The sequence below is a fragment of the Bipolaris maydis genome (genome assembly GCF_028858645.1).
Source record: "Bipolaris maydis strain C4 unplaced genomic scaffold PSV08scaffold_11, whole genome shotgun sequence".
NCBI lineage: Eukaryota > Fungi > Ascomycota > Dothideomycetes > Pleosporales > Pleosporaceae > Bipolaris > Bipolaris maydis.
This window is the reverse complement of record NW_027093867.1, coordinates 508580-535627: the sequence shown is the minus strand read 5'-3', so window position 1 is coordinate 535627 and position 27048 is coordinate 508580. Positions and strand designations below refer to the sequence as shown.

General features: G+C 51.7%; 11 protein-coding genes across 11 annotated transcripts; 5 read left to right on the top strand and 6 right to left on the bottom strand.

Annotated features, from left to right (window-relative positions):
* Positions 1-3: 3 nt before the first annotated feature.
* On the bottom strand, positions 4-3537 carry PSV08DRAFT_227604 (fungal-specific transcription factor domain-containing protein; the record flags this gene model as incomplete). The annotated part of the gene is made up of 2 exons (XM_066092211.1): positions 4-3094; positions 3210-3537. The coding sequence occupies 2 exons, from the start codon at positions 3535-3537 to the stop codon at positions 201-203; spliced, it is 3222 nt and encodes a 1073-aa protein (XP_065948676.1). The 3' UTR covers positions 4-200.
* Positions 3538-5778: 2241 nt separating this feature from the next.
* On the bottom strand, positions 5779-7575 carry PSV08DRAFT_364240 (Mob1/phocein; the record flags this gene model as incomplete). Its single annotated transcript, XM_014220645.1, has 2 exons — positions 5779-7330; positions 7384-7575. 2 exons carry the CDS (start codon positions 7573-7575, stop codon positions 5987-5989), a joined length of 1536 nt encoding a protein of 511 aa, XP_014076120.1. The 3' UTR covers positions 5779-5986.
* A 594-nt stretch (positions 7576-8169) lies between these two features.
* Positions 8170-9424, top strand: PSV08DRAFT_227597 (CobW/HypB/UreG, nucleotide-binding domain-containing protein; the record flags this gene model as incomplete). Its single annotated transcript, XM_014220644.1, has 2 exons — positions 8170-8419; positions 8469-9424. The coding sequence occupies 2 exons, from the start codon at positions 8170-8172 to the stop codon at positions 9422-9424; spliced, it is 1206 nt and encodes a 401-aa protein (XP_014076119.1).
* A 1158-nt stretch (positions 9425-10582) lies between these two features.
* PSV08DRAFT_378408 (heterokaryon incompatibility protein-domain-containing protein) lies at positions 10583-11659 on the bottom strand (the record flags this gene model as incomplete). The annotated part of the gene is made up of 1 exon (XM_014220643.2): positions 10583-11659. The coding sequence occupies one exon, from the start codon at positions 11657-11659 to the stop codon at positions 10583-10585; it is 1077 nt and encodes a 358-aa protein (XP_014076118.2).
* Positions 11660-13474: 1815 nt separating this feature from the next.
* On the top strand, positions 13475-15605 carry PSV08DRAFT_364237 (P-loop containing nucleoside triphosphate hydrolase protein). The gene is made up of 2 exons (XM_014220641.2): positions 13475-13652; positions 13712-15605. The coding sequence occupies exons 1-2, from the start codon at positions 13499-13501 to the stop codon at positions 15547-15549; spliced, it is 1992 nt and encodes a 663-aa protein (XP_014076116.1). The 5' UTR covers positions 13475-13498; the 3' UTR covers positions 15550-15605.
* Positions 15606-16140: 535 nt separating this feature from the next.
* PSV08DRAFT_206863 (general substrate transporter) lies at positions 16141-18541 on the bottom strand. Its single transcript, XM_014220640.1, has 7 exons — positions 18260-18541; positions 17981-18203; positions 17866-17928; positions 17308-17815; positions 17144-17246; positions 16863-17090; positions 16141-16805 (listed from the first exon to the last, which is right to left on the bottom strand). The coding sequence occupies exons 1-7, from the start codon at positions 18462-18464 to the stop codon at positions 16438-16440; spliced, it is 1698 nt and encodes a 565-aa protein (XP_014076115.1). The 5' UTR covers positions 18465-18541; the 3' UTR covers positions 16141-16437.
* A 973-nt stretch (positions 18542-19514) lies between these two features.
* PSV08DRAFT_317801 (transmembrane protein 6/97) lies at positions 19515-20769 on the top strand. Its single transcript, XM_014220639.1, has 3 exons — positions 19515-19662; positions 19986-20336; positions 20393-20769. Exons 1-3 carry the CDS (start codon positions 19584-19586, stop codon positions 20485-20487), a joined length of 525 nt encoding a protein of 174 aa, XP_014076114.1. The 5' UTR covers positions 19515-19583; the 3' UTR covers positions 20488-20769.
* Positions 20770-21050: 281 nt separating this feature from the next.
* PSV08DRAFT_403721 (uncharacterized protein) lies at positions 21051-22561 on the bottom strand (the record flags this gene model as incomplete). Its single annotated transcript, XM_014220638.2, has 3 exons — positions 21051-21887; positions 21937-22005; positions 22061-22561. 3 exons carry the CDS (start codon positions 22559-22561, stop codon positions 21060-21062), a joined length of 1398 nt encoding a protein of 465 aa, XP_014076113.2. The 3' UTR covers positions 21051-21059.
* Positions 22562-24866: 2305 nt separating this feature from the next.
* PSV08DRAFT_353968 (uncharacterized protein) lies at positions 24867-25264 on the top strand (the record flags this gene model as incomplete). The annotated part of the gene is made up of 2 exons (XM_066092868.1): positions 24867-24877; positions 24946-25264. The coding sequence occupies 2 exons, from the start codon at positions 24867-24869 to the stop codon at positions 25262-25264; spliced, it is 330 nt and encodes a 109-aa protein (XP_065948675.1).
* PSV08DRAFT_317793 (ATP synthase subunit H-domain-containing protein) lies at positions 25131-25769 on the top strand. The gene has a single exon (XM_066092669.1). The coding sequence runs from the start codon at positions 25328-25330 to the stop codon at positions 25502-25504; it is 177 nt and encodes a 58-aa protein (XP_065948674.1). The 5' UTR covers positions 25131-25327; the 3' UTR covers positions 25505-25769.
* A 114-nt stretch (positions 25770-25883) lies between these two features.
* Positions 25884-27030, bottom strand: PSV08DRAFT_317786 (Arv1 protein; the record flags this gene model as incomplete). The annotated part of the gene is made up of 2 exons (XM_014220636.2): positions 26643-27030; positions 25884-26503 (listed from the first exon to the last, which is right to left on the bottom strand). Coding segments are annotated over exons 1-2 (860 nt in total), but the record flags the coding sequence as incomplete, so codon positions are not given.
* Positions 27031-27048: the final 18 nt, after the last annotated feature.

Below are 27048 nucleotides of genomic sequence, written 5' to 3'. Positions count from 1 at the left end.
TTAAAAAAAATATCATATAAAACAACACTCCTTCGCTAGAATGCAAATACAGCAGAAAAGACAGGCCTTGAAAAGCATATACATGGCATACCATAACCTCGTGATAAACATAATTACCTGACCCCGTAGATTTTGCTGGTCAGATCCGATGTTGCGGCATTGAGAAGCAAAAAGAATAACATCATCGTCCATATGTGTGCTTATACCACAGTTGCACCTGGAATGAGCATCTCAATGCACTTGTTCAGCAAGTTGCTTGCTTCGTGCAGCAACTCCCATCTTGTCTTCTTGAACATATCCCTCATGATGATGAGCAATCCCAAGCAGGCATTGCGGTTTGTGACCTTGCTCAAGTCCTCAGGCGACCTGACTCCACCAACCCGGTTGAGATACAAGACCATGTCTCTGACCTTGTCGTCATAAGTAGGAAGCTGGTAAGGCTCCTTGACTGGTCCGTCGAGTGCGAATCCATACGACCACACAATCAACGTGGCAAAATACAGCACCCACGGTCGGTTGAGGAGGTAATCGTCGCGTGCAGAGTAAGAAATGCCAGCAGTTGCTGCGGTGCTGGGATTCAGACTATGATCCCCAGCAACCATGACGCTAGACAGGAAGCGTAGAGCGTAAAAGGTGGCGTCCCGGGCTCGGGCTGTGGGGGCCCATACATCCTTCATCCGGCGTTGAGCGCCATTGTAGTCTTGTGGCGTTATTGACCTGCCGAGTAGTCTGGGTGCTCCGGCATAAATTTGGCAGTCAACAATATCCACATGCATAGCCATGTGCGCCAGGTGGTGGAGGACAGTGCGGGACTCGAAGACAATATCGTCGTCGATACCTCGAGAATGGCTGTGTGAGTTTGAGGAAGACGACTCGTTCGATCGATTGAGTGAGTTGTCAAAGTCCTGCTTCCAAAAGTCGAAAGCCCGAGTGAGAGAACCTCGCCATTTATCGCGCCCACCCAACGCTGTAGTAACACCGAGAGAGCTGACCTGCAAATCTCGCTGATTCATGTGCCATGATACACTTAGCAGGCCGGCCATGAGGATGGTGCGCCCAAACGAGTTTGTACGGACCGACTGTCCATTGAGTGTCTTCTTAAGGCCGTCAAGGAACGACATGGGCTTGATGCCGTTTGATGTTAGAGTCTGCTCAACCCGACCCACTTCAGAACTGCTCGTCGCAGACCACAAGGCTTCGTCACACGGCAAAGGAAGACGCATCTCGTGGGCGACCATGACAGCGCTGTGGCCAAACATGGTGGCGTGGATGCTGTCCATGACGAATGCGGCAAAAGCAGCTCTCCGAGTAGCCTCGTTGGTGATCCAATGGTTCCACCACTCGTCTGGCGTGTTTGCAATTCCATTGCTTTTGCCGTCCTTGACGCTGGGAGGTGAGTCCATGGCCGAACGACCAATCAACGAGCTTCCTCGCCTCATTAGCGTCAGTGTTGTTGCATGGTGAATATGCGCTCTCTCATGTAGTGGGCGCGTCGAGTACATCTTTTCGAAGCTCTCGAGCAAGAGCAGCCCCTGGAATATCCAAAGTTTGGCGGGTGGGCGGAAATCGGCATCCATAAACATCTCCCAGCGCAAGTGCCAGGCGAAGAAGTTGGCCAGCTCAGCACACGCTTGTGTGGTTTCCCGGCCATACGTCTTCTCCAGACAAGACGCTCCTAGACACATGATGGCGAGCAGCAAGAGGTCTGGGCAAGTACTAGCGTTGAAGGTTGGCTTGTGCAGTATCGGCAGCTGCGGGTGAAAGTGAACCCAGTACGAGCTAATGTACGTCTGCATCATATGAAGACTCAGGACGTGACGGCTATCGTCCTTGTCGCCATCCATGATGTCTTCCTTTTGCTTCTTGACTGGTGCATGGTCAGTCTCGTTGAAACGGAGATGAATCAAGTCAATGAGATCTTTGCGCTTCTCTTCCGACAGGGCAGATTCCGGAAGAGTGGTGTCCAAGATGCTGTGAACAGCCATGGGGTGGGAAGGCGGTACAGGGTTGTTCAGGTAACCAGCCACCGAGGGATCATAGTTGAAGTACGGAGCTTGAAGACCAATCTGACTTGACGCGCCTCCTGTAGAGCTGACTCCGCCGGGGTAGTCCATGGGTGATCCACCTCCAGGGTTGAACTGGTTGTCGTTGAACAGCCAGGCAGCAAAGTCGTCGGCCATGGCGAATGGTGATCGGCTGTATCCAGCACTGCCAAACATTGGTATGGAGTATGCAGGGTTCTGGTCCATCATGGCGTCGGATACGCCCTGCATGCGGTTGTCTATGTGGGCTGAAGAGTCGACGCCATTGACAGGAGTCTGTGCGGACGAGCCATTGTAGTATTGGTTTTCATGTTCTCGAGACGCAGGGGTGCCAGTGGATTGTGGGTATTCTGGTGGAGGTAAGGAGGAGAACGCAGGGAAATTTTGCACTGATTGATACGCACTTGCGCTGTTTTGATAGCTGGTCGACGAGGCCGAGTGGGTGTATGGCGACGGGGTGACGGTCGAATTGTAGGGTGATGTTGAGCTGTACGAACTCACGTTTGACGTCTGCGCGCGTAGCTCGGGCCGTGTGAAGCTGCCATTACCCACATGTGGGGAGTTGTGGAGAGACGTCCGGCCTCCCCCGTAATTGCCCAATGCGGCCGGACGGGGTGGGGGTGCAAAGTTCCCTGAATTCTGAGCCTGCATATCATAAGGCTTGGCCTCGGAGCTGCCTCGGTAGGCATCATCGCTCCCTGCCCTTTGCAGCGAGTCTTGCCTGCTATGCGTTGCTGTGGTTGGGGTTGGCGACTGGAAGTTTGGCGGTGACATTTGCGCGCTGGGTGCTCCGTTGGAAGATGCAGAAGCTGGAGATTGCAGGCCATGTGGTCCTTGGCTCTTCATGCTCAGCGTTTTGGGAGGTGGTGCGCTCTTTCCTCCCAGTGCGGCAGTCACGATGGGGTTTAGGTTGTGCATGTTGAAAGTGTCTTTGCGCAGCAATTGCGAGCCGCGGGCCGTGTGTCTTTCCTTGTGGCGCGCGCAGAGGTCTTGTCGGACAAAGGAGCGATGGCAGTCTGGGAAATCACAGTGGTATATTTGCTTTGGATTATCTGCGCATAGCATTAGCACCATGGCTGCCCCAGGCAATTGTTATTATTATTATTATTATTTTGTCCAAGGATAGTCAATGTGCTGCTAGACATGATGGTAAATAATGCAACTCACGGTTCAGTTGGTGGCGGTACAAATGCTCTGCGCGGGAGTAGCTCTTGCCACAGCCCTCGTGGGGGCACTCAAACTTCTTGTCGAGGCCCTTTCTGCTGCGCCGCCTCTTTCTCGAGGAGCCATGGCCGTCGCCGTCGCCATCGGCCGTGTCGCCATCGTCGTCCCTGTCGCGTCGACGGCCGCGGGCTTCGCCGCTGTCAGGCGAGGCGGGGGTTGGGGGCTCGCTGGCAGCACCAACAGCGCTGTCCATTTTGTCTCCAAAATGCGTCTGGATCTTTCTCAAATCCGACGCGTGCGCAGGATGCATGTGGAGGATTTGCGCCGTCATAGCCAGCGGGGTCGAGGGAACCAAGGCCAAGGTCGTGTGTCGCGGGCTTTGGCAGGGTGTGCGCGTGGTTGGGCGGGCGGGTGGCGAGACGACTCGCGTGTCGGGTTGTTGGCAAACAATGGATGTTGATGTTTAGTCAAGAGGCGCTGGGTGGTGGGCGAGCATGCTGCTTTTGGAAATCACGCTGCGTGGAAGGCAGAGGCACGGGGAAATCGAGGGGGATTTTTTTTCTTGGGGGAGATGTTGTGGAGAAATGAACAAGAGGGGTGTCGAGTAGATTCAGGTACTCATTAGCGGTAGTGGTGGTGGTGGTGTGGCAAGTGTTGGGCGCGTGTGGGTGCGCGGGTAGTAAGTAGTATGTGTGGGTGTGTAGGACTACGGGGAGCCGCCTGGAGGGGCGGGCGAGAGCGTCTCGTAAATCACCGATGGTCTGGGCAATGACTTGCAGGGACGGGTGCGGTCGAGAGGCGTCGAGTGGGTTGTGTGCGGGGGGTTGGACAAAGTGTGCACCCTGGAGCGTGGGGAAAAGCAAGTGCAAGTGCGCAGGTCGAGTGGGAGCAGCAGGACGGGCGCGGGTAGGAGAGGATGGGATGGGCAAGGTGAATGGGGAATGGCGGGAGCAGTATGTAAGCTGGCTGGGCTGCCGCTGCGCTGCTCAGGCTGCCGAGCGACGGACGCTCAGGCTCAGGCGACTTGACCAAGTGATTGCGCAGTAGCCGCGATAAGAGGCCATGTGCCGTGGCAGTGGATAATATCTCGAATTGGGGTGCACGCCTGGCTGAAGAGGTGAGGGGTAGATGCAGGGCCCCCCCTCCCGGCCCCTGGCCATGGCCACCACCACCTGCTCGCGCAATCAACCGACGCGACGTCTGTGTAGGGAGTTTCGATGCCATCTATGTACTACTTGCACCTAGCATGCACCGCGACAGGGCCGCCGGCACAGCTGGGACAAGGAGGCTCTAACATCAACCACCCTGCAGTAGGACGACGTGGAGAAGGGCGACGGGCCCTCGCTCTTGCGCGGGATTGGCGGCGGCGGCGGCGCGCGTGGGGGCTGCACTGCGACTGACCCAAACGCCTTCTCCGAGGTGCTGGTGCGAAGTATGCTACACGACTGCATAGCATTCCGTGTAAATGCAAACGTCCATCCACAGCTACTTGCTTGCCTTGATCCACCAATTCCATGAATCGCGGCGTGCATTTCAGATGATTAAATCTCGTTGGTCTAAGTACATTAAATCCCTCGGCTGTTGTACTGACTTGGCAGGAGCACATCCACACACTCACACTCCCGCACATACACACACACACATTGTCGCTAATTCACTCGCTCGCTCACTCGCACTCGCCCGCTGGCTTGCAAACACTCTCCACAAAGCCCGACCAATACTAATTTCCACACCTCATCATCCAGCGCCGCCCGCCCTCGCACCCTCCCATTGGCCAGCAGTTTACCCAGCCAGCTAGTGCCGCGCCCGGGCCCTGCGCATCTGCCAATAAGGCGCGGCCCGGTCGTCACTCCACCACCACCTGCATATGCACCGCCCGGAATCTCGGCCGCTGTCCATTCCGCTCCTCTCGCCGCATTCGATGCTGCCTGCCTTGCCAGTCCAAACCTATCGCCCGCCAGACGACCAAACTTGTCTCTCTTGAAAGAAAAAAAGGCTTGGTCGCGCCAGCCACGGGCTCTCACAGAGCACGCATGCATGCACATGTACATTGCATACATACATATATGCATCTGACATCACAAGAGCGCTTCTGCAAAGAAAGAAGAAAACAACAGCCCTTTCCCCCCAACGGCTAGTCAAAGTTCGCGTCACCGTTTGCAGGTCCCGACAGATTTGCACGCATTACTTTTCGCAATCCTCCGCGTTTCAAGAGCTGCACCCTCTCGTCCTCCTGCAATGTCCCTCCCTCCCACCGGCTCCTCTTCTTACTCATGATCGCTTGGCTATACAACTTCATCAAGTTGTGTCGTAGTTGCCGTCTTTTCCATCTCCACGGCACACGCTAGCGATAAGCTCTCTTCGCCCCGCGGACGCTATTTGCGCCGTCGCCAACCTAACAAGCACGTCGGGTCGACTTGCCAGACCACAGTTACGTACGCATGCAAGTCCATACGCCAGTTTCTCCTCGTCGTCGTCGTCTTCTCCTCCTGTCAGCCCTCCTCCCATCGTGAGCTTGCACTCGAGCATACGACTGTCTGACGTCAGCCCCCCTTCACAAGACCACACACGGCACGCGTGACCAATGTTTGTACGTACTTGTGTGTGTATACTACATTATACATCATACATTTACACGAGATCCACGACAGGCCCCTCTGATCGACCCCGCCAAGTCGTCGTGTCTTACTATTTTTTTCGCTAAAAGAAAAAACAAAATAATACATGGTATGGTAATAGCCGCTTCCGTCTGATCACTCCACTTCACCCTCGACAAGTACCTACTCTGCCGCTTGCGAGTTGGCCTCGTCCTTCTTGTCGCTCGCCTTTGTAGCATCTCCAGTCTCCTCGCTCTCTTCTGCCTTCGCAGCAGTCGCCTTGTCGTTGTCATCACCAGTGGCTGAAGACTCTGCTTGACCTTCCTTCCCCGCAGCTGCCTCACTCGAGGCCTCGGTCCCGTCATTCTTGGCTGCCTCTGTGGCGCTCTCGCCCGAAGCCTCATTATCGTCCGCAGGTGCAGGATCCCCGGCCTTCTCATTCCCAGTGCTCACTGTTTCCTCTTTGTCATCATTTTTGCTCTCTGATGCTCCCGTCTTGGCATTCTTAGCACCGGATTCGTCCCCCTCGTCGTCACCGTCTTCAATCGTCGTGATATCTCCGTCACCGTCTTCGCCCTCTTCATCATCTTCATCATCTTCTTCATCTTCATCGTCGTCATCGCCCTCTCCGCCTTCCTCTGGTGTTGCGGGCTCAAAGATTTGGGTCACAGGCCGGGCGTTGAGGTTGAGGTCTGCTTGCTCCTCTTCCTCTTCATTCTCTTCTACCACAGTGTGTACAATTGTCGCACCTACCGATGGCGAATGCCTATGTCGCTTTGTAGTGCCAGCAGTTGAAAGCGAGTGGTCAGACATGGCCCCGGCCAGCGTGTTGTCGGAAATTTGGGATCCCGAGTCCGAAGGCTCGCGCTTCAAGATCAGAGGCGGCGCTGCTGGTTTGGTCTCTGAGTTGTGGTCAATACCCTCTGCCTCGGGCGGTATGGTGTAGTTGTCTTCTGGCACCAAGCCATACACGTCGCAGACTGTCTTGTAAAAAATATATAGCCCCGTGCGTCCCTCAACATGCCAGAAAACATCCCGGTGCGAGTACCATGCGTGTGCGAATATCCTATACACACGTCTGAAAATGTTGGTGAGCTGTCGTGTCTGTGAGTGCTGCGTCGACTGATCTGTCCCCAGCGCGAGGCGTGATGGAAAGTGCTTTGGCGATGTGAGGGTATTGGCCGCCCAGTCGAGCGTGTGACAGCAGTAGTCAATGGCGCAACATGACTTTGGTGGGTCGTGAACCGCGCACAGATACTGCCACTCCGACGCACGCATCTCCGGGCAAGTCAACGACGAGCATGGCGGGCTATCTGCGAAAAGGGCGGTTATGATCGAGTTGACCTTTTGTATGAGGAAGCGGCACAGTTCGTAGAGCCACAGCGTCCTGTCCACATTCTCGGGCGCATGTGCAATTTTGAGGGCCATTTCTCGATCTACGGGCACGGTGCCATTTGCTCCTATCGGGTGCGTGAGGAAGTTGTGCAGCGCCTTGAGGTGCTCCGTGAGCTGGAACGCTGAATCAATCTGGCCCAATGTTAGCCATGCGCCTTTGCATCTTGCAAGCGGGCCATGCCCACCTCTGAAAGTTCTACAAGCGGAGGGCCCTCTGCCATGTCTGCCGCCTTGGTCCCCGGCCGTATCCTTCGCTCAGCGACATGGTCGAGGTTGCTGAAGGGTGTCTGCTGGTCTGATGAGGCTGCAATTGGCGACAGCTGGTCTTCAGGGATAGGTGGCGGGCTGGGAAGACGGGGCGAAGCGGGCGACGTCATGGCGATACTGTTAAGAGCAATTGAGGGGGCGGGAACTTGTAGAGTGGCCTCGCAATCGACACAGGCAAGACCTTGGGGTGGGGTGTAGCGTGTTGTTGACTTTCGGTCTATCTGGAGCTGGCTGCCGACGCAGGGCACATGTGCAGGGATGCTGCCCCAGTACGCGATTGCGCTAGAGTCTTTGCGGGTCACATTTTTGCTCCCCTCCGCACGACGTCATTGCTCGGTCGGTCTATTGGCTTGCACACAGTCTGGGGTGTATTCTTCGAGTCTTTTTGTCTTTACAGAGACACTTGGGAGCAAACTATTTTTCAAGATACATCTGCGTCAGTATCACCATAGCTGTACAGTACTGTTCCCCCCCCCCCCCCCCCCGCAATTGCAAATTCCTTCCATTTACATGACCTGTCTCTCACCTTGGGTCAATGCGCCTATGCTTTGGTGTTTTTTACGTACACTATAACATGTACAATCCTGGTAACTGAATATGTGCAAGTTTTTCTAATGTGTCTCAGGTACATATACTCATAATCTTGCAACGACTTACTTAAACCCCTCAATCTCTATTTTCCATCTACCGTTGCCTGAGTCACCATGAGTGCCGATGCATCCGACGACGAGGTGCCAAGTCTCATTGAACCAGAAAACATCACAAAAGCCTTGAATGACCAAGATGATGAAGCTCCAAACCTCGTGGGTAGCTCAGAAGATGCGCCGCAGAAAAAAGTTCCCATCACCATAGTCACTGGATATCTCGGCGCTGGCAAAACGACTTTACTTAACTACATCCTGACTGAGGAACATGGAAAGAGAATTGCTGTCATTCTCAATGAGTTTGGTGACTGTACGTGTTACTTCTTCGCCACTCGGACTTTTGACCAATATGAGAACAGCAATCGACATTGAGAAGCAACTCACCGTCTCTGATGCAAACTCCACATCCGCCCAGCCAGCTCCCTTCGTTCCACTAGCAAACGGCTGCATATGCTGCTCCGTCAAAGACATTGGCGTCGCCGCAATCGAAAACCTAATGGAACAATCCGGCCTCTTTGACTACATCCTGCTCGAAACCACCGGTCTTGCGGATCCAGGTAACATCGCCCCCATGTTCTGGCTCGACGACGGCCTCGGCAGCAGCATCTATCTCGACGGTATCGTCACCCTCGTCGACGCCAAAAATGTGCTTAAAAGCCTCGACGAAGGCCTCGGCGACGATGAAGAAAAACTCCAGTCGCAAAAGAATGCCCATGACGATCACCACGGCCCCTTACTCACAACCGCCCATCTCCAAATCAGCCATGCAGACGTCGTCATAATCAACAAAACCGACCTCGTCACCCCCGACGAACTCGCCAACGTTACAGACCGCGTCCGCTCAATAAACGGCCTCGCCCGCATCAAAACAACAACAAAAAGCCAAATCCCAGACCTCCAAGGCCTCGTCCTCGACCTCCACGCTTACGATCAAGTCACAGAGGCAGATTTAACTTTTGCATCAAAAGGCCACTCCCACCTCGATCCATCCATTGCTACCTCGACAATCACGTTCCCCGCTTTGTCCCGCGAGCAAGTAGACAAGTACGACTTTTTTCTGCGTACCCTGCTGTGGGAGGAGACGCTACCAAACGATGTTCCCCACAAGCCGTTTGAGATTCACAGGCTGAAGGGACGAGCGCCTGTTGAGGGGGGTAAAGTCCTCCTGACGCAGGGTGTGAGGAGTATCTATGATACCAATGAGTTGGATGGTGATGCTACCGAGGGGAGTGCAGAGGGTAAGTTGGTGCTTATTGGGAGGGGCGTGGAGCAGGAGGGGTTTAGGGAGAGTTTGAGGGCGGTGTTGGAATTGTAAACCCCCCTTCTCTCTCTCTCTCTCTCTCTCTCTCTCTCTCGTTCACACTAGATATGAAAGATGAAAAAAGTTCATTTGATGTCTGTCTTCCATGTTCACCTTTCACTTGTTTCTTTGTGGAGAGAAAGGCGTACTACTCGATGCCCTCATCCCACCCTCTTCCAAACAGAAAACTCTTGTACTCTTCCTCTCTCTCTCCCTCTCTTCCGCAAAATTACCATCCAAATGAAACAGAACACCCTCTATTCTGCAAAGCCCCCCCCCCTCATCGGCCCGATTCGCGTCCCCGCGCGACAGTATTATGAATATGTGATTGGAGGAAAAACATTCCCCAAAACTCAACAAACAAAACCACTTTCTACTGAAATAATTAATGCGTTACATGCCAAAAGGGAACGGGAGCGGGAAGTAGGAAAGGGAAAATGCTTGAGAGGTAGATAAGCAAGTTTGGTCTTGTACGGAGGAGTGTTGGCGTGTGTGATGGGATATACAGGGGCTACAGGTAAACCGGTAGATGCTAGGGTTAAGAAGTTAGTAGTGTACCGTCAACGAAATTTCCATCGTATTCTTACAAAACGTGTACTGTTTTAGTTGCGTTTTTTTTTCCTCCCTCTCTGCCAAAGACTTTTCTGATGCGTCTCTTCTACGCTCATCTTCTTTTCAAGTAGTGGAACCAAAAGAAAAATGATTAATATGTTCACGACCAGCTATGTTCCCGAATTAAACTGCCAGAAAAAAAAATGCCGTGGTACAATCGAGTTGTGGTTCAGACATGTTTCCATCGTATGTTGGCAAACCTAGTGGTAACACGTTGTCACGATGCGATTATGATAAATGTATGCGACGGTTGGGGGCCCCCCCTTTTGCTGTTGTTGGTACGGTGCAGAGCCATGCAGCGCCACTTCCAACTTCACGCCTCAATTTGTCCACGAAAGACAAAAAGTCGCGATTTAACTTCCGGGGCCGGTTGATTATAGCATAACTGGACTGTTGCACAATGTTCAGCTCTCAGGACGTCTGATTGTCTGTGTGGTAAGCTTTGGCGGTTTTGCTGCGTTACCCTATCTGCACTTAACTATACTAAGCTCTTTGTGTTTGGGTTGCTATTGTTCAGGCAGAAGTATTGTTGTAATACTTTGATGTATAGAATCTAACAAGTCACCTTGTGTTGCCCAGCATACCGGGACCAAGTCCAACATAGTTCCCTTGAAATACTGTTCCGCCAGAAACTGTGATATCACCTCGATACTCGGAGCCCTTCTGTGTGATGCTCTGAGGTATGTGGTGTGTTGGTTCGGTAGTAGTGGTAGTAGTAGTAGTAGTAGTAGTAGTAGTAGTAGCGAAGGTACGAGACGCATTAGTAGTAGTAGTGGTGGCTGCTGACCGTGTCCAACCGCCCACACCTCCAAACCATCGGCGTATCTCCGTAGATGCAGCAGTAAGCCATTGCCACTGGCTGGTCACCGAGGAAGGAGCTACGCAAAGTTCTCCCTTGCTACGTCTTTCTATTTCGTGCAACAGCCGGGTTCTGGCATTACTTCTTCCTTCGCCGTAGATGAGCGGAATGTGCAGGTCGAATAGGCCGAGGAGGCTGTACGCCGCGTCCTCCTCACGCTTGGTCTGGCGCTTCTCTGCCCACGAGAGTCTTTCTTCAATCCTGAAATCAGACAAGGGACATCCTGCTAGTGCCTGGATGGGAATGCCCGTTATTTCATGGATTTGCTGCTCCAGCGACTTCTTAGACCCGAGTTTAATGCCTTCGCGAGAGAAGAACTCAACCTCCGGGGACGCAAGAAGCTCCTGAAGCGTCCAGCCTCGAGTAAACCATCTGCTGTTTCGAAACTCGGGCACCCATGTTTCCTCAGGCGGCTGACTAGTCTGGCTGCAAGTACTGGCTGAGACGTCGGCGAGGTATACATAGCATTTAGCTGCGTGCTTGTACCAGCGGAACATTGAGTTGATCGCCTCTGAGAGTTCCGTGTAGTTCGATCTATCGATGCAACAAGAGTCGACCCAGAAGTAGCGCAGACCATCACGAGCAGCTTGTTGCGCGCAGAACTGAGTCTTTCTATACCCTGCTTTGTCTTTACCACTACCTGTCACTATGTCTTGCAAGGTGACTTCTTCCTCATCCGCCTCCCAGGTATGCGACAGGATCGCATACGGAGGTACTTCGTTAAGAAGATCTTTTGTTACGCTAAATTCTTTTTGGCTATCGAACTCTAGTAGACGCATGATCGGAGTGCAGCAAATGACATTTATAGATCGTGGGATTGCGAAAACAGAGGGGTTGTCGGGGCTGTGCCGAGGCTACCGCTGCAGTAATGTTGGCAGAGCCTCACCATACTTATATATCGGGATGAGATAAGTGTTAGCCAGCCCAAAGGATGTTAATAATCAGGCCACAAGCTCACTGCTTGTGTTTCGGTAGCTTGCGTAGTGTACTGTTAAAATAAGCCTGTTGCTCATCGGTCCGTTAGATGCCCCCAATTGTTCGCCAATGCAGCGTCACTCAAGCGCAGGTGCTACGTTGATCAATCCGCCGTGCAACTTTCACCTCCGAAGCCTTCGGTGGCATAACGAATGAATATCAAGGCAGTAATACTACAAGTTTTACTGACGATATTGCTTGTCACAACTTGGGGCGACCGTTCTTTCTATGACTTTAGCGATAACCGCTTGATTGATTGGAATTCCTTGGTATTAGTTCAAAGAGGAGGAACATCTAATCCAACCCCGACTTGCATACCCCTCTCGAAGGACTCTACGGCGTATGCCACATGAGATCTTGGCCATTCTATGTCCGCCACGTCACTACCTGTTGGAGGCAGAACTTATGCTGCAAGGCTGAACGTTAGTTGCAAGGCTGAAATTTAGTTGCAAGGCTGGATTTTAGCTGCAAGGCTGAAGTTGTGGCGTTCCAGCAAGAGAGAAGTGGCCAGCGGTATGTTTACACGCCTGTCTACTCAACACCCTCCTTCTGCAATCTTTTCGGGCTGTCCTATTAGCTTGTGGTAAGCTGCATCAAGGATGGGTCATGTAGACTGATGGCGTCCACTTCATCATCTTTGCACAAAGCCCCAAGGCTCATTTGTGCAGCATCTGTTTGAGCAGAATTGGAAGATCTTGTCGCAGATATGTATGTATATAAGATGTTTGAGTGTTACACAATGTGATTTTCTATCTATCATTCATCCTTCATCATACCAAGACTCAACACATTTGTCCCTGAAAATGTCGTCCAGCCCTTTCGGTCGTTCTGGTCAGAAGCTAAGCGATGGAAGTCGGTAAGCATTATAGTAGTAGTACTTCGCCTCCGCATTTCACCAACGGACACAGTACCGAGACCGTTACACCATCCTCTACCGATGCCAATACACCACAATCCAAGTTGACTCAAGACCCAACTCAGCCACTCTGTAATCGACTCGTCCAGGAAGGTTCGAATTATAAAGGGACTATTACGGCCAGCGAAGATGCTATGATTACGACAGGCAATTCCGTAGAGGGCGTTGTCCCACGGGATGTCAGTCAGAAGGGATCAGACTATGCTGATATTGTTTCCAAAAACAAAGCAAAGGTTAACACAGGGAATCGGATGAATGGACAGCTGAGTGGATAAACAAGAACAGATAGAATTGAAACCTTATTTCTGAAGTCTATTTTGGGTAGCGTTGATCCCTGTAATGTGATTACTCAGGAGCATTGCTCTTTGGAGTCGAGCGATGAGGCAAGCACACAAATAATACCTAGCATTTCAGATATGAAAACATTTGATCAAAAATAGGAGCTGGATCACAGCTCCAGCAGCTACTACACGAGTCTGCAGAGTTCCGCAGCCGACTCTAAAGCCTTCAGGCAAATTATTATCCGTAGTCACGGGGGCGACAGCTGCCAATTATAGCCCTTCCAGCCCGATCTGAGCCAATGGCTCAGTACCTGCAGCCCGCTCCCGCCTGTTATATTTCGGCTGGGCGAACTTAGGGCAGGCAACAGTCATTCCATGACTCTCTGGTACATAAGTAATCAAATGTCTGTGGTTTCATCCATAGTTCCCGATCTAGAGTCTCCTTCATGTCGCCACAAAATCCGCCTGCGCAGCCGGAGAGTGGGCGATCTAGCGAGGGGCGAATCCACCAGGGAGGTTCCTGTTTTCGTGATACTTACGTCAGGGATAAAGCATATGTATTCCAGGGCAACTCTGTAGTCCACATTTCCGCCCCCTCTAGTGAGTCGCGCTCCAACGCTATTAGCACCTCCCAGAAGTTCCAAGCTCACACCGTGAAGGCTCCCCAGTGGCTACTCGGCCTGATTTTGATGGCCACTTCGCGTATGCTGCGTCCGAGCCCGTCAAAGCGTTCGTCCCACGAAGCAGCCTGCACGACAAAATACACACGCAGCTCACCCGCGTTGCTACAGATAACAGCACCAAGACGCTCGTAGTGTGGGGACTAGGTGGGTCAGGCAAGACGCAACTGGTGCTAGACTACACGCAGAAGCGTCGCGAAGAGAAGTACTATAAGTCGACGATCTGGATCGAGGCCGACCGCAAGGAGTCGCTGGAGCGCGACTTTGTGCGCCTGTACCAGATACTGTTTCCGGAGCACACACCTGCTGGGTCAAATTCGGAGATGACGAGCGTAGAGCATGCCGTGACTGGAGTAAAGAGCTGGTTCGCGGGTCGGCAAGGGCGGCGGCTAATGGTGTTTGACGGCGCCGATACAATTGAGGACGCAAATGCAGACGGCTATATCGACATCAAGCACTTCATCCCCAGCACAGCATCTCTCGATGTCATCATCACAACTCGCAACAGCAGGGCGAAAGATATGACGCGTCTAGAGGGGGTGGAGGTGGGCAAGATGGAGGCAGGACAAGCAGTTGAGCTGTTTCGGAACTATGCTCATCTGCCGCACTTTGATGCGACTGTTAGAGATGAGGTGATGCATATTGTCAAAAAGCTTGGGTGTCTGGCACTGGCTGTCACGCTTGCTGCCACATATGTGGGATTGACGCCGCGGCTACGGAGCAACATCAAGGCGTACCTACCTGAATACCAGCAGCGACGACAGGAGCTGCTTCAACACAAGCCAGAGAGCCTGGTGCATCAGTACAACAAGAGCGTGCTGACGACGTGGGAGACGTCGTACGCTGCCGTTTCCAACCAGTGTATTGAGGCATCAATTCTGATGACAATACTATCATTCCTGAGTTCCGACGAGATATACGTTGAGCTTTTCTGCCCCGAAACCGAGAATGGTGTTTTGGAACAAATAGGTGAGACTGGCGTAAGCTGGAAACGCCTGGTCTCGCCGAAGCAGCCAGTAACCAAGTACAAGATCGAAGATTGGTTCAAGGAGCTGGAAAGGTATTCACTCATACAGTGGAACGACAAGAAGCAGGGCTATGTGATGCACAAGCTAGTACATGCCTGGGGATACGAACGGCTCACGACAAAGGAGAAGGGCAAGTACAGTCAGGCAGCGTTTGGACTTATCATGGAGACGATAGAGGGCTGTGGTCGCGTGACAGACAACAAGTTTCGTCTGATGCCGCGTGTGATTGCCAATCTTACCATTATGATTAGAGAGCAAGGAAACATTGATAAAAAAGCAGATATGCAGAAGGTGGTGCTTGAGAAATTTTCACGGATCTTAGGCGAGAACGATTCTCACACAATTTGGGCGATGAGTAACCTTGCCAAAACGCTCAGACAGCAAAGATACCTAGAAGAGGCGGCAGAGATGCAGAAGAAGGTTCTAGAGAAGCAGAAGCAGAAATTGGGTGAAGACCATCCTTGCACAATTGGGGCGATGAATAACCTCGCCAACACGCTTAGACAGCAAGGTTACTTAGAAGCGGCGGCAGAAATGCAGCAGAAAGTGCTAGAGAAGCAGACACAGAAATGGGGTGAAAACCACCCTTGCACAATTAGAGCAGCACATAACCTTGCTGCTACGCTTAGCGATCAAGGATACCTAGACAAGGCGGTGGAGATGCAGATAAAAGTGCAAGAGAAGTGTAGGCAGGTCTTAGGCGATGACCATCTTACTACTATTGAGGCGAGGAAAAACCTCAACATAACGCTCAACCGGCAGAAACCAAATAAGAAACAGTGCTCTTAATCATCAATTAGCTTTAGAGTTGTACAACACCACCACAATATCATAATCACTACCATCATTTTTTTCTCCACGCATCGGCTTCACAATACATTAACGTCAACTCCAAAGCAATTCAAAAAAAAAAACCAAGAAAGGCGTCAGCAAACAGCGCTCCTACCGACTATAACAAAGTCCCCATCCCATTTTCGAGTCCACTACACAAAACCCATGTCATTTTTCTTATCCGCGGCGGTGCCTTGACTACGCTACTACAACAATACACGGAAAACCCCCCTCCCCCTTCAACATCGGCCCGATTCGCCATCCCGCCGCGCACTTCCCATGTTGATTGGAGGAAGAACTTTAATCCTAAGAGCCCCCCCAACAAATATATATGCGACTTTTCGTCTTGGTTTGAAAAAAAAGAAGATTACCAAAAAAAAGGGGGGAGACGGGTGCAAGGAAAATGCTTGAAAAAGAGATATCCCGAAAAAAAAATTATGCGATAAACGTTTGCATTTCCGACTCGTATAGGTAGGGCTGTATTGTTTCTTGTGCCGTGTTATTTTTTTGTTTTGGGTGGGGGGGCTATTTTGGAGTGGAGAGATGTATAAGTGATGATGAATGTGTTTAATTTGATTACGTATACTAGCCATGTCCCCGTTTTTCCCCAAGTCATATAGAGCAAGAAGAAGAAGAAGAAGGTGGTGGTGATGGTGGTTCATGGCATAGTGATTAAAAAGATTGATAGTTGGGGGAAAAACCCCCCCAGATTTCCTAATAGAAAAAGACATGATGATATATCCATTTCTCATGCCCACCCCAACCCAGAAACAACCTTGTTCGTTATCGTTGAGGATTTTTCATTTCAGCGAGTGGGATACCAGTCCGATGCCATCATACTAGCATTTATACGGCTTCCTTCTCGGTGCTGACAATCTTTGTCTCGTGCTCGACGCCCGAGGAGCCGTCTCCAGACAAAGCAGTGAGACCGAGCTCGCGGTTAATTTCGGCCATGCGTTCCTGATCCTTGAGTGCAGTTCCCTCGCTGCCGAAAATGGTGTCCATCTCCTCGAGTGTGAGACGCTTGGTCTCGGGGACGAGGAACCAGATAAAAGCTGATCCGAGCGTGGTAACGAGGCCGAATAGGATATAAGTTCCGTATGTGATGCTCTTGAGGAGATCGGGAGTGATTTGACCAATGATGAAGTTGTTCATCCAGTTGGAGGAGCCACCGAGAGCGGTACCATATGGACGAGTGGACAGAGGCCAGATTTCTGGAGATACAAATTAGTTTTGGTGTGCAAAATAGCTTCAGAGGCAAGATGACTTACCGGCAATCAGAATCCATGCACAGGGACCCCAGGAGTATCCGAAGTGAATGACAAACAGCCAGACCATGACGACAGCAGCCCATCCGGCAGCCCTGTGGTTCTCGAAATCGTTGATGTTCTTGGCGAGAATGACGGCAATGACAAAATGGGAAAATGCCATACCGAGAGCACCGATAGAGAGAACGGGCTTGCGACCAAGTTGATCAATGTACAAGACAGCCGGGATTGCTTTAATTGTGTTAGTGTTGTGATTTTCCTGTGTGATTGAACAGAAAACTTACTAGCAATGAACATGACAATTCCAACCACACCGGTAGCGAGGAGGGATGTAGTGTTGCCTACCAATCCAATCTGCTGGAAAATGACGGGAGCATAGTAGAGAATCTATTATCGAATCGAAATTAGCCAAAGTCGCACAGATAGATTCCATAGAATCAATACGTACAGCGTTGATACCAGTCCACTGCTGGAAGAACATAGTGACAGTGGCAACGACGACTCGCTTGAACATGGCCTTGGTCTTGAACAGCGAGGCAATGGCCACGAACTGGAGCTTGAAGATGTTCAGGGTAGTCTGCTCCTGGAGGTGAGGGAAAGACTCGGCAACCGTGCGCTTCTCAAACAGAGACTGTGCCTTGATTTCGAGGAATTCGAGCTCAATGAGTTCGTGGTCAATAGGCAGGTTGCGGAGAGAAGCGAGGTTGTTGCGGGCCTCTTCTTCGCGGTCGTGGTGCATCAACCAACGTGGGGAGAAAGGCATCCAGATCATTCCGACGAGGAGAACCATGGCTGGGACGAGTTGGAGGCTGATAGGGACGAGCCATGCTGCGTTTGACTGGGTCTGAAGAGTCGTGCCGCCAATGTAGTTTGTTCCGTAGTTGATCCAGAAACTGACCATGATACCGAATGTGATGGCAAGTTGCTGGAGCGCGACGAGAGCACCACGGACCTCACTGTCCCAAGTAAGTATGCTGTTTTTATGGCTTGGGTGAAGTGTACTTACGGAGGCGCGCATTCACTGTTGTACATGGGAACAATGGTAGAAAGAGCACCGACACCCATACCACTGTGATTTGTCAATGCCAATGTTCAAAGTTGTAGGGTTTGTGCAGACTGACGTGATGAAGCGACCAGCGAGGATTTCTTGGTGTCCGCCAGCGATGGCAGTAATCTGAATGATAACACCGATAATGAATACCACAGTGGAGATCAAGATGCCGTACTTTCGCGAGGCAGCCTCGGCGATGAATCCGGACATGATGGCACCAAACCAAGCACCGAGTTCCAAGATGGCAGTCAGCCAACCCTTTTTGGTGGCGTTGGCGGTATAGCCGTCGGTTTCTGTTGTGTGTGTCAGTGGGAGAGCAGATAGAATCAAGTGGCAAGTAATTGCATACGCTTTTCAAACGAAGGCATTTGCAAGATGCCACTGAACATGCCCTGGTTGTATCCGTAAAGCACACCACCAAGACAGGCAAACATGGCAATCAGGAAGACCTTTCCATTCTTCACAAGGGCGGCCGGGCCACTCTTGCCCATGAGGGCTTGACGCCTTTGCAGCGCGACATCGAAGCCGGCTGTAGGAGCACCTCCACCAGCCATGGCGACAGTTGGTAGTGGAAATGCAGGTGGTGTTTGGAAGAGGGCTGAGGAGAGGATGGCTGAGATTACCCCAGGTTATCGGAAATCTTGCCAACATGCGGTGCAGGCGCCATCTTATGTAGGATGCGGAGAAGGTGGCCTGCCCACCTCACATATCATCCAGCATCCCGGTGATAGGATGCTTGCAGGATGGAGCATATTGGTGCCACAATTATTCCCAGATCGGCGGGAGGCCATGACCGGTAGATGGTCTTTAGCCCTTTAAGCATACCAAGGCTAAACGCCTCTTCGGCTGCAGCTTTGCCAGCAGTCAGACGAGGGCAGCAAGGCCGACAATTGGACACTAGCGCCAGTGTAATCCTCCGCGGTCCCCGCAATGCCCGTCCGCCTGTGTCGGAGTCGTACGCTCGGATCAGCGCCAGTGCCTCTTCCAGGCGCAAATTAGGCTAAATGGCTGCCAGTCCGACCAGCCTGAGCCGAGCAGAATAAGCTTTGAGGGCGGCGTGCAACGGTCCTGATGGCAGATCCAATCCACGGCCCGCTTCCTGGCAGGCGCACGCCATGCGTTCCAATCATGGCCTTGCCGGCCTCTGGCCTGTTGGTGGACGCGGGACGCCCAACGCCTCGCAGTGGCTAAAGGGACATGTTCATGTGAGCAACAGCCAGACCCAACAATACTTGCCACACACCCATCGCGCCTCCGAGGCGACATGCAAACGTGCTTCTGGCCTTTTGCTCGTCTGCACTTCCGTGGAGCAATACGACCCATCCGTCTCCTAGTGTCGTGAACAAGGCAAGGCCATTTGAAATTGTGCAGGCGCACTTCCGAGTCAGCGATACGGCGTTGGAAATTGCAGCAGAAGAAACCGAAATCCCCAGGGAATGCTCCGCTTACGCCAGAAGTGATTTTAATATAATTGATGCACAGCAACGTGGGTGGGTGATGGAGAAATGGGGGCCCACGGGGAAAAGACTATGTCGGCGGACCCTTGCGCGCCCCACGCGTTTCTCCTTCCTGACACGTCGTACCTTCCACACCTTCCACACCTTACACCAAGCAATACTAGCACCCACACCAGCACCGAGTATCCACCCAGAGTACCCGCATCTCGAACAATCATGGCTGTTTCTATATTCCAAAGGAAGAAGGACCTTGGGTACCTGGTCTTTTTCGTCATACATCTGCCCGTCATGCTAGGTAAGTTATGATTCATCTCATCTCTCTTCAGATGCCCATGGCATCTCCTACCAGCATTACCCCGTGACGCTAGTAGAAAAAAAGCACTTTGTCGTCTCACCATTTTCAAACATCAAACATCCGAGGACTACACACCGCATGGTTGGTTCAGCCCTGCCATCAAGACATGCCAGCATAGACCTCCCACGTTGCACAACCGCAAACAGTCCCAAGCCAAAGGCCACCACACCCCCACTGTTCCGAGGAAATCATCCACAATCATCATCGTTATGCACCTCCTTGCAAATCATCCCTCGGCGGTCACCCCGCTAACCCTAACCCAGCATTCGACCTGACAGGCTACTACCCCCTCTCCATCAAGCCCACGTGGATGACGACTGTCCGCGAATGGTACGTCGCCACTTACGGTGATCGCTTCTTCTACGCCACCCCAGCCTGGTTCTCCGCCTTCACTTTCCTCGAACTAATCTACCATGTCCCCGTCACCCTCTGGGCTATCCCCGCTTTGCTGCGCAACGACCCGCGTGTACCTCTGGTGCTGCTGGTTTTTGGCCTCGAAGCGAGCATAACGACGCTGGCGTGCGTTTCCGAGATGCTGACTTGGGACGAGTTGACTCCTGCGCAGAGGGGACTGCAGGGGTTGGGCGGTATGTATGGTGGTTACTTGGTTGCTGGTAAGTCTGAAACGCCTGATAGGGGTATTGAACATGGTGATGCTGACGAGATTTAGGTATCTTTATGACGCTGGATTGCTATGCGAGGTTGGATCAGATGATTGCGAGACAGCACAAGGGATTGGAACCTGTGACTAAGAAGAAACTGTGAGCTTTACAGTCATATATCGTGTCAAAGCTGCGTATGCATAGTACGAAGCATACGGCGGGGTACTTACGAGTATGTTTAAGCTTTGAGTTACTTATCTTGTCTTGTAAGAGGTATTGGAATAACTCGGTACTGAGGCTAGGAAATCACTACATGCGTCAAGCCTAGTGACTTGCACGTGGGTGAAATGGCAACACCTAATACAGAAAAGAAAATTGAACACAACAAATCACCGCTCAAGAAAGTAACGTCATTTCGGTACATTTTACAATCTGACATTGCCTTTACGTCGTGTTCCACACAAGCATTCCAGAGAGCACAATGTCATCTTCAACACTAATACCAATACGAGAACCTCGCAACGTATGACCCAAACCCAAAACGCCATGACACACGAAACGCCGTTTCAACAACAAAAGATACAAAACGGTAAGACGTAATCCAGAACCCAGAAAAGAAATTCGTAAAAGAAGGAGAAACACCCATATCAGGCACTACCCTAGCCCTCGCCCCCCCCCCCAAGACCCCATATTTTTGTAATTATTCTTTCTTTCTTTCTTTTTGTCCTTACCTTCTTAATAGAACACCCTAACCCCCTCCTTCTCCGCCTCCGCCTCCTCCCTCGCCAACTGCGCCAACCTCACCTTCATCGCCTTCCCCGGCTTCTCCTCAAACTCGTCTCCAAGCCGCATCACGCACGTGAAAAGGACATTCCAGCCATGCACGCCGGCGGCATAAAACGCCTCAAGCACCGCCGCTTCGCGGCTCCCGCACTTGATCAGCTTGTAGATGTGACGGCCCTTGTAATGCGCTTCTTGCGGAAAGGTGTGGTCGGCGTCAAAGGTGCTGATGACGAGGCAGTACACAAGCGGCATGGCTTCGGACTGCGCGAGACTGGTGCTTTGGTACTGCGACCCGCTGGAGCTAGCGGCGTCGGTGCCACGACTGACGTCGTCGAGTAGCGTGGTAAGACCAGCAGAGGCCCATACCTTGGGTAGTTCAAGACTGAGGGGCTTTGCGTGCGGCACCGCGAGCACCTTGTCCTGGGCGGTCGAAAAGGGCTCCGTGTCGCACTTGGCGAGCTTGGCCGAAGACGACTTGCTGGCCTTCTCGTACCAGATGCCCGTGTCGGCGTGGCGGAAGAGCCACTCGTATTCTTGGTAGTCGGCCCCGTAGGCTTGGTGACGCATCAGGAAGACGTTGCGTCGGAAGGGCACAATGCGGACTATGTGGCTCGAGATGTCATTGGTTGGGACGCCGAGGGAGCGTGCGGGGATGAACTGGTGGGCTGTGTTGACTTCCCATTCTGGGATGAATGGGAGGTGGTCGAATGATGCTGGAGGTGGTGGCGGTGGTGGCGGCGGTGGAGGAGGAGGAGGAGGTGGTGGAGGCGGAGGGGGAGGCTTCAAGTGGTTAAAAAATGGAAATGGCAAAAGCAATACAAGAACATACTGGTGGTTGGGAGTATGGATTGAAAGAGGTATGAAAGGTCATAGGCTGCATGCTACTAGGCGGTGCTGACTATTATGTATTTAGCTAGATTCATGTGATTCATCAAAGAACATGGTCAACTTACAGGCGGAGGAGGAGGCGGCGGCGGCTGTATAGCCTGGTATTGAACTGGGCTTATACGTTTCCCACCACGTTCTGGTATCCTGCGGCTCGCTGTACGCCCCAAACCGTTTTGCTCGGTATCATTGTGTTCTTTTGTGAGGGGAGGCTCTGGGTTTGGATCGGTACCGGCTAGCTCTTTGTTTGCTTTTTTCACCCAGTGGTCTACAAATTGATCATCCCGCTTCACTTCTGAGCTATGCCACCCGCCTTTCATGCCTGAAGGGTGTACCCTCATGGAACTGTCTGTTGATGCTGGACTCGGAGCTCTGCGAGGTGGCTCGCAATTCTCATGTCCACAGTTGTCGAAGCAGGTCGATCTGGCGGCGGGAGAACGAGGATCCCACGCAGGCTCTCGGCGAGGCTTTGCTTCGGGACCCTGCGGATCAGTCGGATTGCCCTTGATAATTGACGAAATTAAACTCATTGACGGACCACTCTCAATGAGAACTATGTCTTCATCCATGAAATCGAGAATGGATTCGACAACCCTTAATTTGGAGAGTGGTGACGAGAAGAAAGGCGTAGACTGTTCGACTTGGTATTTCAATGTTTGTAAGCACGAAGTGGAGATTTGACACCGCAGAGGACGTGGCCTACAGTTCCCAATTAAATATTGGGAACTCGCGTTATGGTTGGTCTTACGTAGGCTATGCCTCAACGAGGACAATAACCCAGTGCCGAACGGGCTAGATAGCCCTAACTGTCCTATGACGATTACATGTACACGGTGAGGGGAAATAACCCGGTGAGCTGGTAAGTGGGCTGCACCCTACTACAGTATGTGCTTCCGAGGAATTATCAGGACACGTCAGTAAGCCCCACGTATTCTGAAACAATGGTAGCCTTCCTTTGGCATTATGGCCATAATCAGAAGCGTTTTACAAGACAATTCCTTGTCAGCAATTTCCAGATCTGTGTTGAGATGGCCGTACTGTAGGTAGATCAGTATTGTGAGCGCTCGCTGATCACTTCGCCATGTTGGGGTAACCACAGATTTATTCCGGTCACACAAGAACTAAGAACGTCAAAACAAAGCTGCAGATTCGCTTCATTCTGCAGAAGCTGAAATTTTCGGGTAGCATACGTGTTACCGCCAAGGGTGAGCACTGTTGCCAAGTTGACGTACAGGTTACTGAATAGAGCATTTATGCAGTGTAAAGTATCCCGGACTTCCTAGATGCAGCATACCCGACATTCGGGGGACTGACCGGCTGTAAAGGAAGCTCATACGTGAGAAAATTGCCCAAGTTGGAATACGTTAACACTTATAAGCTCCGAGTGAGAGTGTTGGTAGTAATTATGTCTAGTAAGCGATGTTGTAGCACCATCCAGTTTCAAACACGATATGGCTGCTTGATCCTTCTGCCAGACAGGAAATCCTCGATCCCTGCAACCAACCGCGCTGTAATTTTGCCCGGGGAATTCATTGGATGGCTCTAAGATCAAGGGAAAAGGTTACGATCGCCAGCTGTTATGCACGATGTGGCTCAGTCTAAGTTTCCACTAAGGCAAGCCAAAAGGTCTGGAGCTTCAGTTGCCAACACGGTGGTTTATTAGCTGTTGACCTTCTCCACAAGTTCTGTGAGATGTCGTGTCAGACGAAATAGTCCGGCCGGCATTCTTACCTACTGGGCAATTCCCGATAACTTGTACCATTGTCCAGAAGTTGAAACTTACGCCCTTTGGAGGATCTGAAGGAGTCGGATAATAATGCAGTATGTAGCACATGTCTTAGGTGTGAATTCTGCAGGTTGCGTGCATCTGCAGCTGCTACACCGCCTTGTTGTGTCATCTCTGAAGATAAGCTGGTCGGCGGAGCGAGGGCTAAGGAATAATAAAACATACGAATATAGAGAGCAGATGGAGTTGAGAGGCAAAGAAATAACTAAAAGTTGAGACCCACTGACATACGTGGCTGATGATACATTGGTGTATGTACAATACACATGGTCATGCAAGGCACAGAAGCGCTACTACGTAAGCGAAATGAGGCGACACCGGAAGATCAGTTCGATCTCTGCCCTATGTGGGCGGAGGACCGAATCTGGGGCAACCAAAGAAACAGGATGAAAGAACGTATGCCATGTTGAAATGAGATTGCCTTATCTACACCCAGGGCATGTCAAACTGAAGCAAATCTCAGCAGCTCAATCATGATTGGAGAAGAATTTCTGGCGATCTGCGAGGGATGTCGTAAGTGCAAGTTTCCGGTGTGAACCAAAATTGATCTACAATAGACGGTTACATGATCTACAGAAGATATCTCCGCAATAATGGTGTCCCGGGCCTTACTCTAAGCGTAGAATGAAGCAATGGGACTCTTGGCTAACCACAGTGCTTCCGATGAACACCCAATGGTGCCAAAAGGACCGGACGTTGCCTATCTCTTAGACGACCAAAATGCCTAACAAACGCCCGTATGGTTCCGATATTGAGTAATGGAATGTGAACATAACTAAAATTGTGCGTTTAGCAAGTGACCAAGACAGAATACAACCACCACCACAACTACATGCACATGCACGGATAAGGCTAGTGCGCCAAGCACTCTGATGCTTGAAGGTAGGCCTCGTCATAGTACTATGTAGCTCCCAAGCTCACGTACAACTCCACGCCATCAACCCCGTCGCCAGCTCGTCGTCGCACGCAGCCCTCCAACGAACTAAACCCATACCATTTCGCGTCGATAATCCATCGCGTCGCCTCCCTACAAGGAACAGGCAACCCACGCGCATCCCCAACCAAACCGCAACCAAACACATCCAACAATGGCGAACGGGTATATACCACCCATCCAGACCCATCCTATTGAAGCAAGACCAGGAGAAATAAAACTAATACAAGCAGCTGGGCCCCCATTATCGGCCTCATCGTTGTCGTCATCTTCTGCGCCGCAGCCTGGGTTCTAGCGCCAAAGGGCGAAAACCAGACGTACGTTTACCGCACCATCCCCTCGTCAAAGACGGCCTCGACGCCATCCAAGCCCTGTCTGCGCACCAAAGTCTCGTCGCAGCATCTCGGTGCTGCTGCTGCCGTCGACGACCAAAACGAAAATGAGAGGAAGCTGCGCGGCAGCACACCGGGGACGAAGCGCGTACACTTTGCATATGACGGCGAGACGTGCGCCGCGTATACTGCTGCTACTGCTGATGAGAAGACGACTTGAGAGCGAGAAAGCTAGTACAGCAAACAGGAGCATCCGGTGGCGGGGCCGGGGGCGGAGGCAAAGATGGGGAAAAGGATACTTTTGGCTAACTTGGCTGCGAACAGGGTTTGGCGATCTACTCTTGTGCTTTCTGCGGCTGCCATGTACATCATGTGGGCTATTACTTTCCTTGCGCAGCTTCATCCACTCATTTCGCCCGTACGAAACGACCTGCGACCGGAGTTAAACGGGGGACGCTAAAGGGTAATATGTGTGCACTCGTACGTATGGTGGAGCACCCTGGCTCAAGATAAAGCTGGAGCGGCCAACAAGAAGTATCAACGTATGCTGAGAGGTTGTGTTGTACAAGAACGAGCTTTATGCTGAGAAATTGTGCCGAAAGGAGCTCGACATATACGGTTCATGCTGAACATGTGGGAATCTCGCGCGCATTGGCACATTTGGTTTGGCGCATTACTGAATACTTCTTCTTTCTGCTTTTAGGCGTGTACGAATATCAAATGGGGTATCATATCATTGCTTGAAAATCCGCCAACAAATGCATTTCCAGCTCGTGTCCTTTTGTCAAGACCAACTAATCGCATTGCTGGCCCAAGCCCATAGCGTGCTGGCTACTGCCCATTCACTCAAATATCCTTCCCATCCTGTCCCCAACCCAGCCGCCCGCAGTATTGACCATCCCACAAGCATCCTCATACCTGCCCCGACACCCACCAGTATCCCTGCTCTAAAATACCCACAGTCCATCAAGATCTCCAGCGCCGCAATATTATTCACGATGACCGCCCAACTCACCGCCGTCGCCGAACTAGGCAAATCATACTCCCACACAATAAGCAGTATAGGAAAAAGCTTCGTACAAGACGACACCAGCAGCGCTGTCGACAGCGGCGTTGGGTTCGGAAAGTAGGCAATACACTTCTGCCACAGCCTCCTCAGCACACCAGGCAAACCAGCAGGATTATACGCGCACAGCAGGCGAATCGGCAAGTGAAATGCCAGCGTCGAAAGCGTGACCAGGCCGAGGAAAAACAGATACTGGAGGCCGAGCGGATACGCCTGGAGCACCATTGCATTCGTCACGGCGCCATGCGAAGACGCCAGCGCCGACGCATTCGGGGGTGCTGTAAAAGGGGAGAAGAGGGGTGAATGGGATGGAAGCGGGATTTTCTCGATGCGCGCCCATGTTAGGTATACGTCGAAGAGGAGGAGGAGAATGCCGAGGCGCAGGATGGAACGCTATTTGCCCTCTACATTAGCACATACACACACACACCTCTCTCTCATATCAACAAGTCCTACTTCCTCCAATATCGTATGCGTATATATATATATACGCCCATGAACATATGTCTAATAAGGATGGGGGGGAAATTACATCAAATCTATCATCCCCCCTCTCCAACCGATTAAACAGTAAATGCCGGTACACCTCCGCCTTGATGAGCACGAGATCGATAAATAAGACGACAAAGTCGTGCTCGACGTATTTGTCGGCGAATTTCTTGCAGTGCGGGCATTGTGTTAGGCGGACGCCCTTTCCGAGGGCCCGGTCGTCGGCTTTGGAGTAGGTCGTGTAGAGCGTGCGGACGGGGGTGCGACAGGATATGCAAATGGGCATTGTTTTTTCCGGAGAGACTTGCGGGAAGGTGGGGGTTTGGTTTGCGGTAATGTGTTCGAGAGGGATGGATGCGGGGTTCACATTGTATGTGTGGGTGAGGCTAGAGCCGAGGAGAGCTGTTTGTAACGAGTGTTGTTGTTGTTGTTGTAGATTGCAGGGGAAC

Bases quoted from the DNA above. Each gene is read 5' to 3' on its own strand.
- PSV08DRAFT_364237 (XM_014220641.2), top strand. From the start codon at position 13,499: ATGTCGCCACAAAATCCGCCTGCGCAGCCGGAGAGTGGGCGATCTAGC. The intron at 13,653-13,711 runs GTGAGTCGCGCT...CACACCGTGAAG, and splicing joins CCACATTTCCGCCCCCTCTA to GCTCCCCAGTGGCTACTCGG.
- PSV08DRAFT_206863 (XM_014220640.1), bottom strand. From the start codon at position 18,464: ATGGCTGGTGGAGGTGCTCCTACAGCCGGCTTCGATGTCGCGCTGCAA. The intron at 18,204-18,259 runs GTATGCAATTAC...CACACACAACAG, and splicing joins AATGCCTTCGTTTGAAAAGC to AAACCGACGGCTATACCGCC. The intron at 17,247-17,307 runs GTACGTATTGAT...ATTCGATAATAG, and splicing joins AGTGGACTGGTATCAACGCT to ATTCTCTACTATGCTCCCGT.
- PSV08DRAFT_317801 (XM_014220639.1), top strand. From the start codon at position 19,584: ATGGCTGTTTCTATATTCCAAAGGAAGAAGGACCTTGGGTACCTGGTC. The intron at 19,663-19,985 runs GTAAGTTATGAT...ACCCTAACCCAG, and splicing joins ACATCTGCCCGTCATGCTAG to CATTCGACCTGACAGGCTAC. The intron at 20,337-20,392 runs GTAAGTCTGAAA...GACGAGATTTAG, and splicing joins TGGTGGTTACTTGGTTGCTG to GTATCTTTATGACGCTGGAT.
- PSV08DRAFT_317793 (XM_066092669.1), top strand. From the start codon at position 25,328: ATGGGGAAAAGGATACTTTTGGCTAACTTGGCTGCGAACAGGGTTTGG.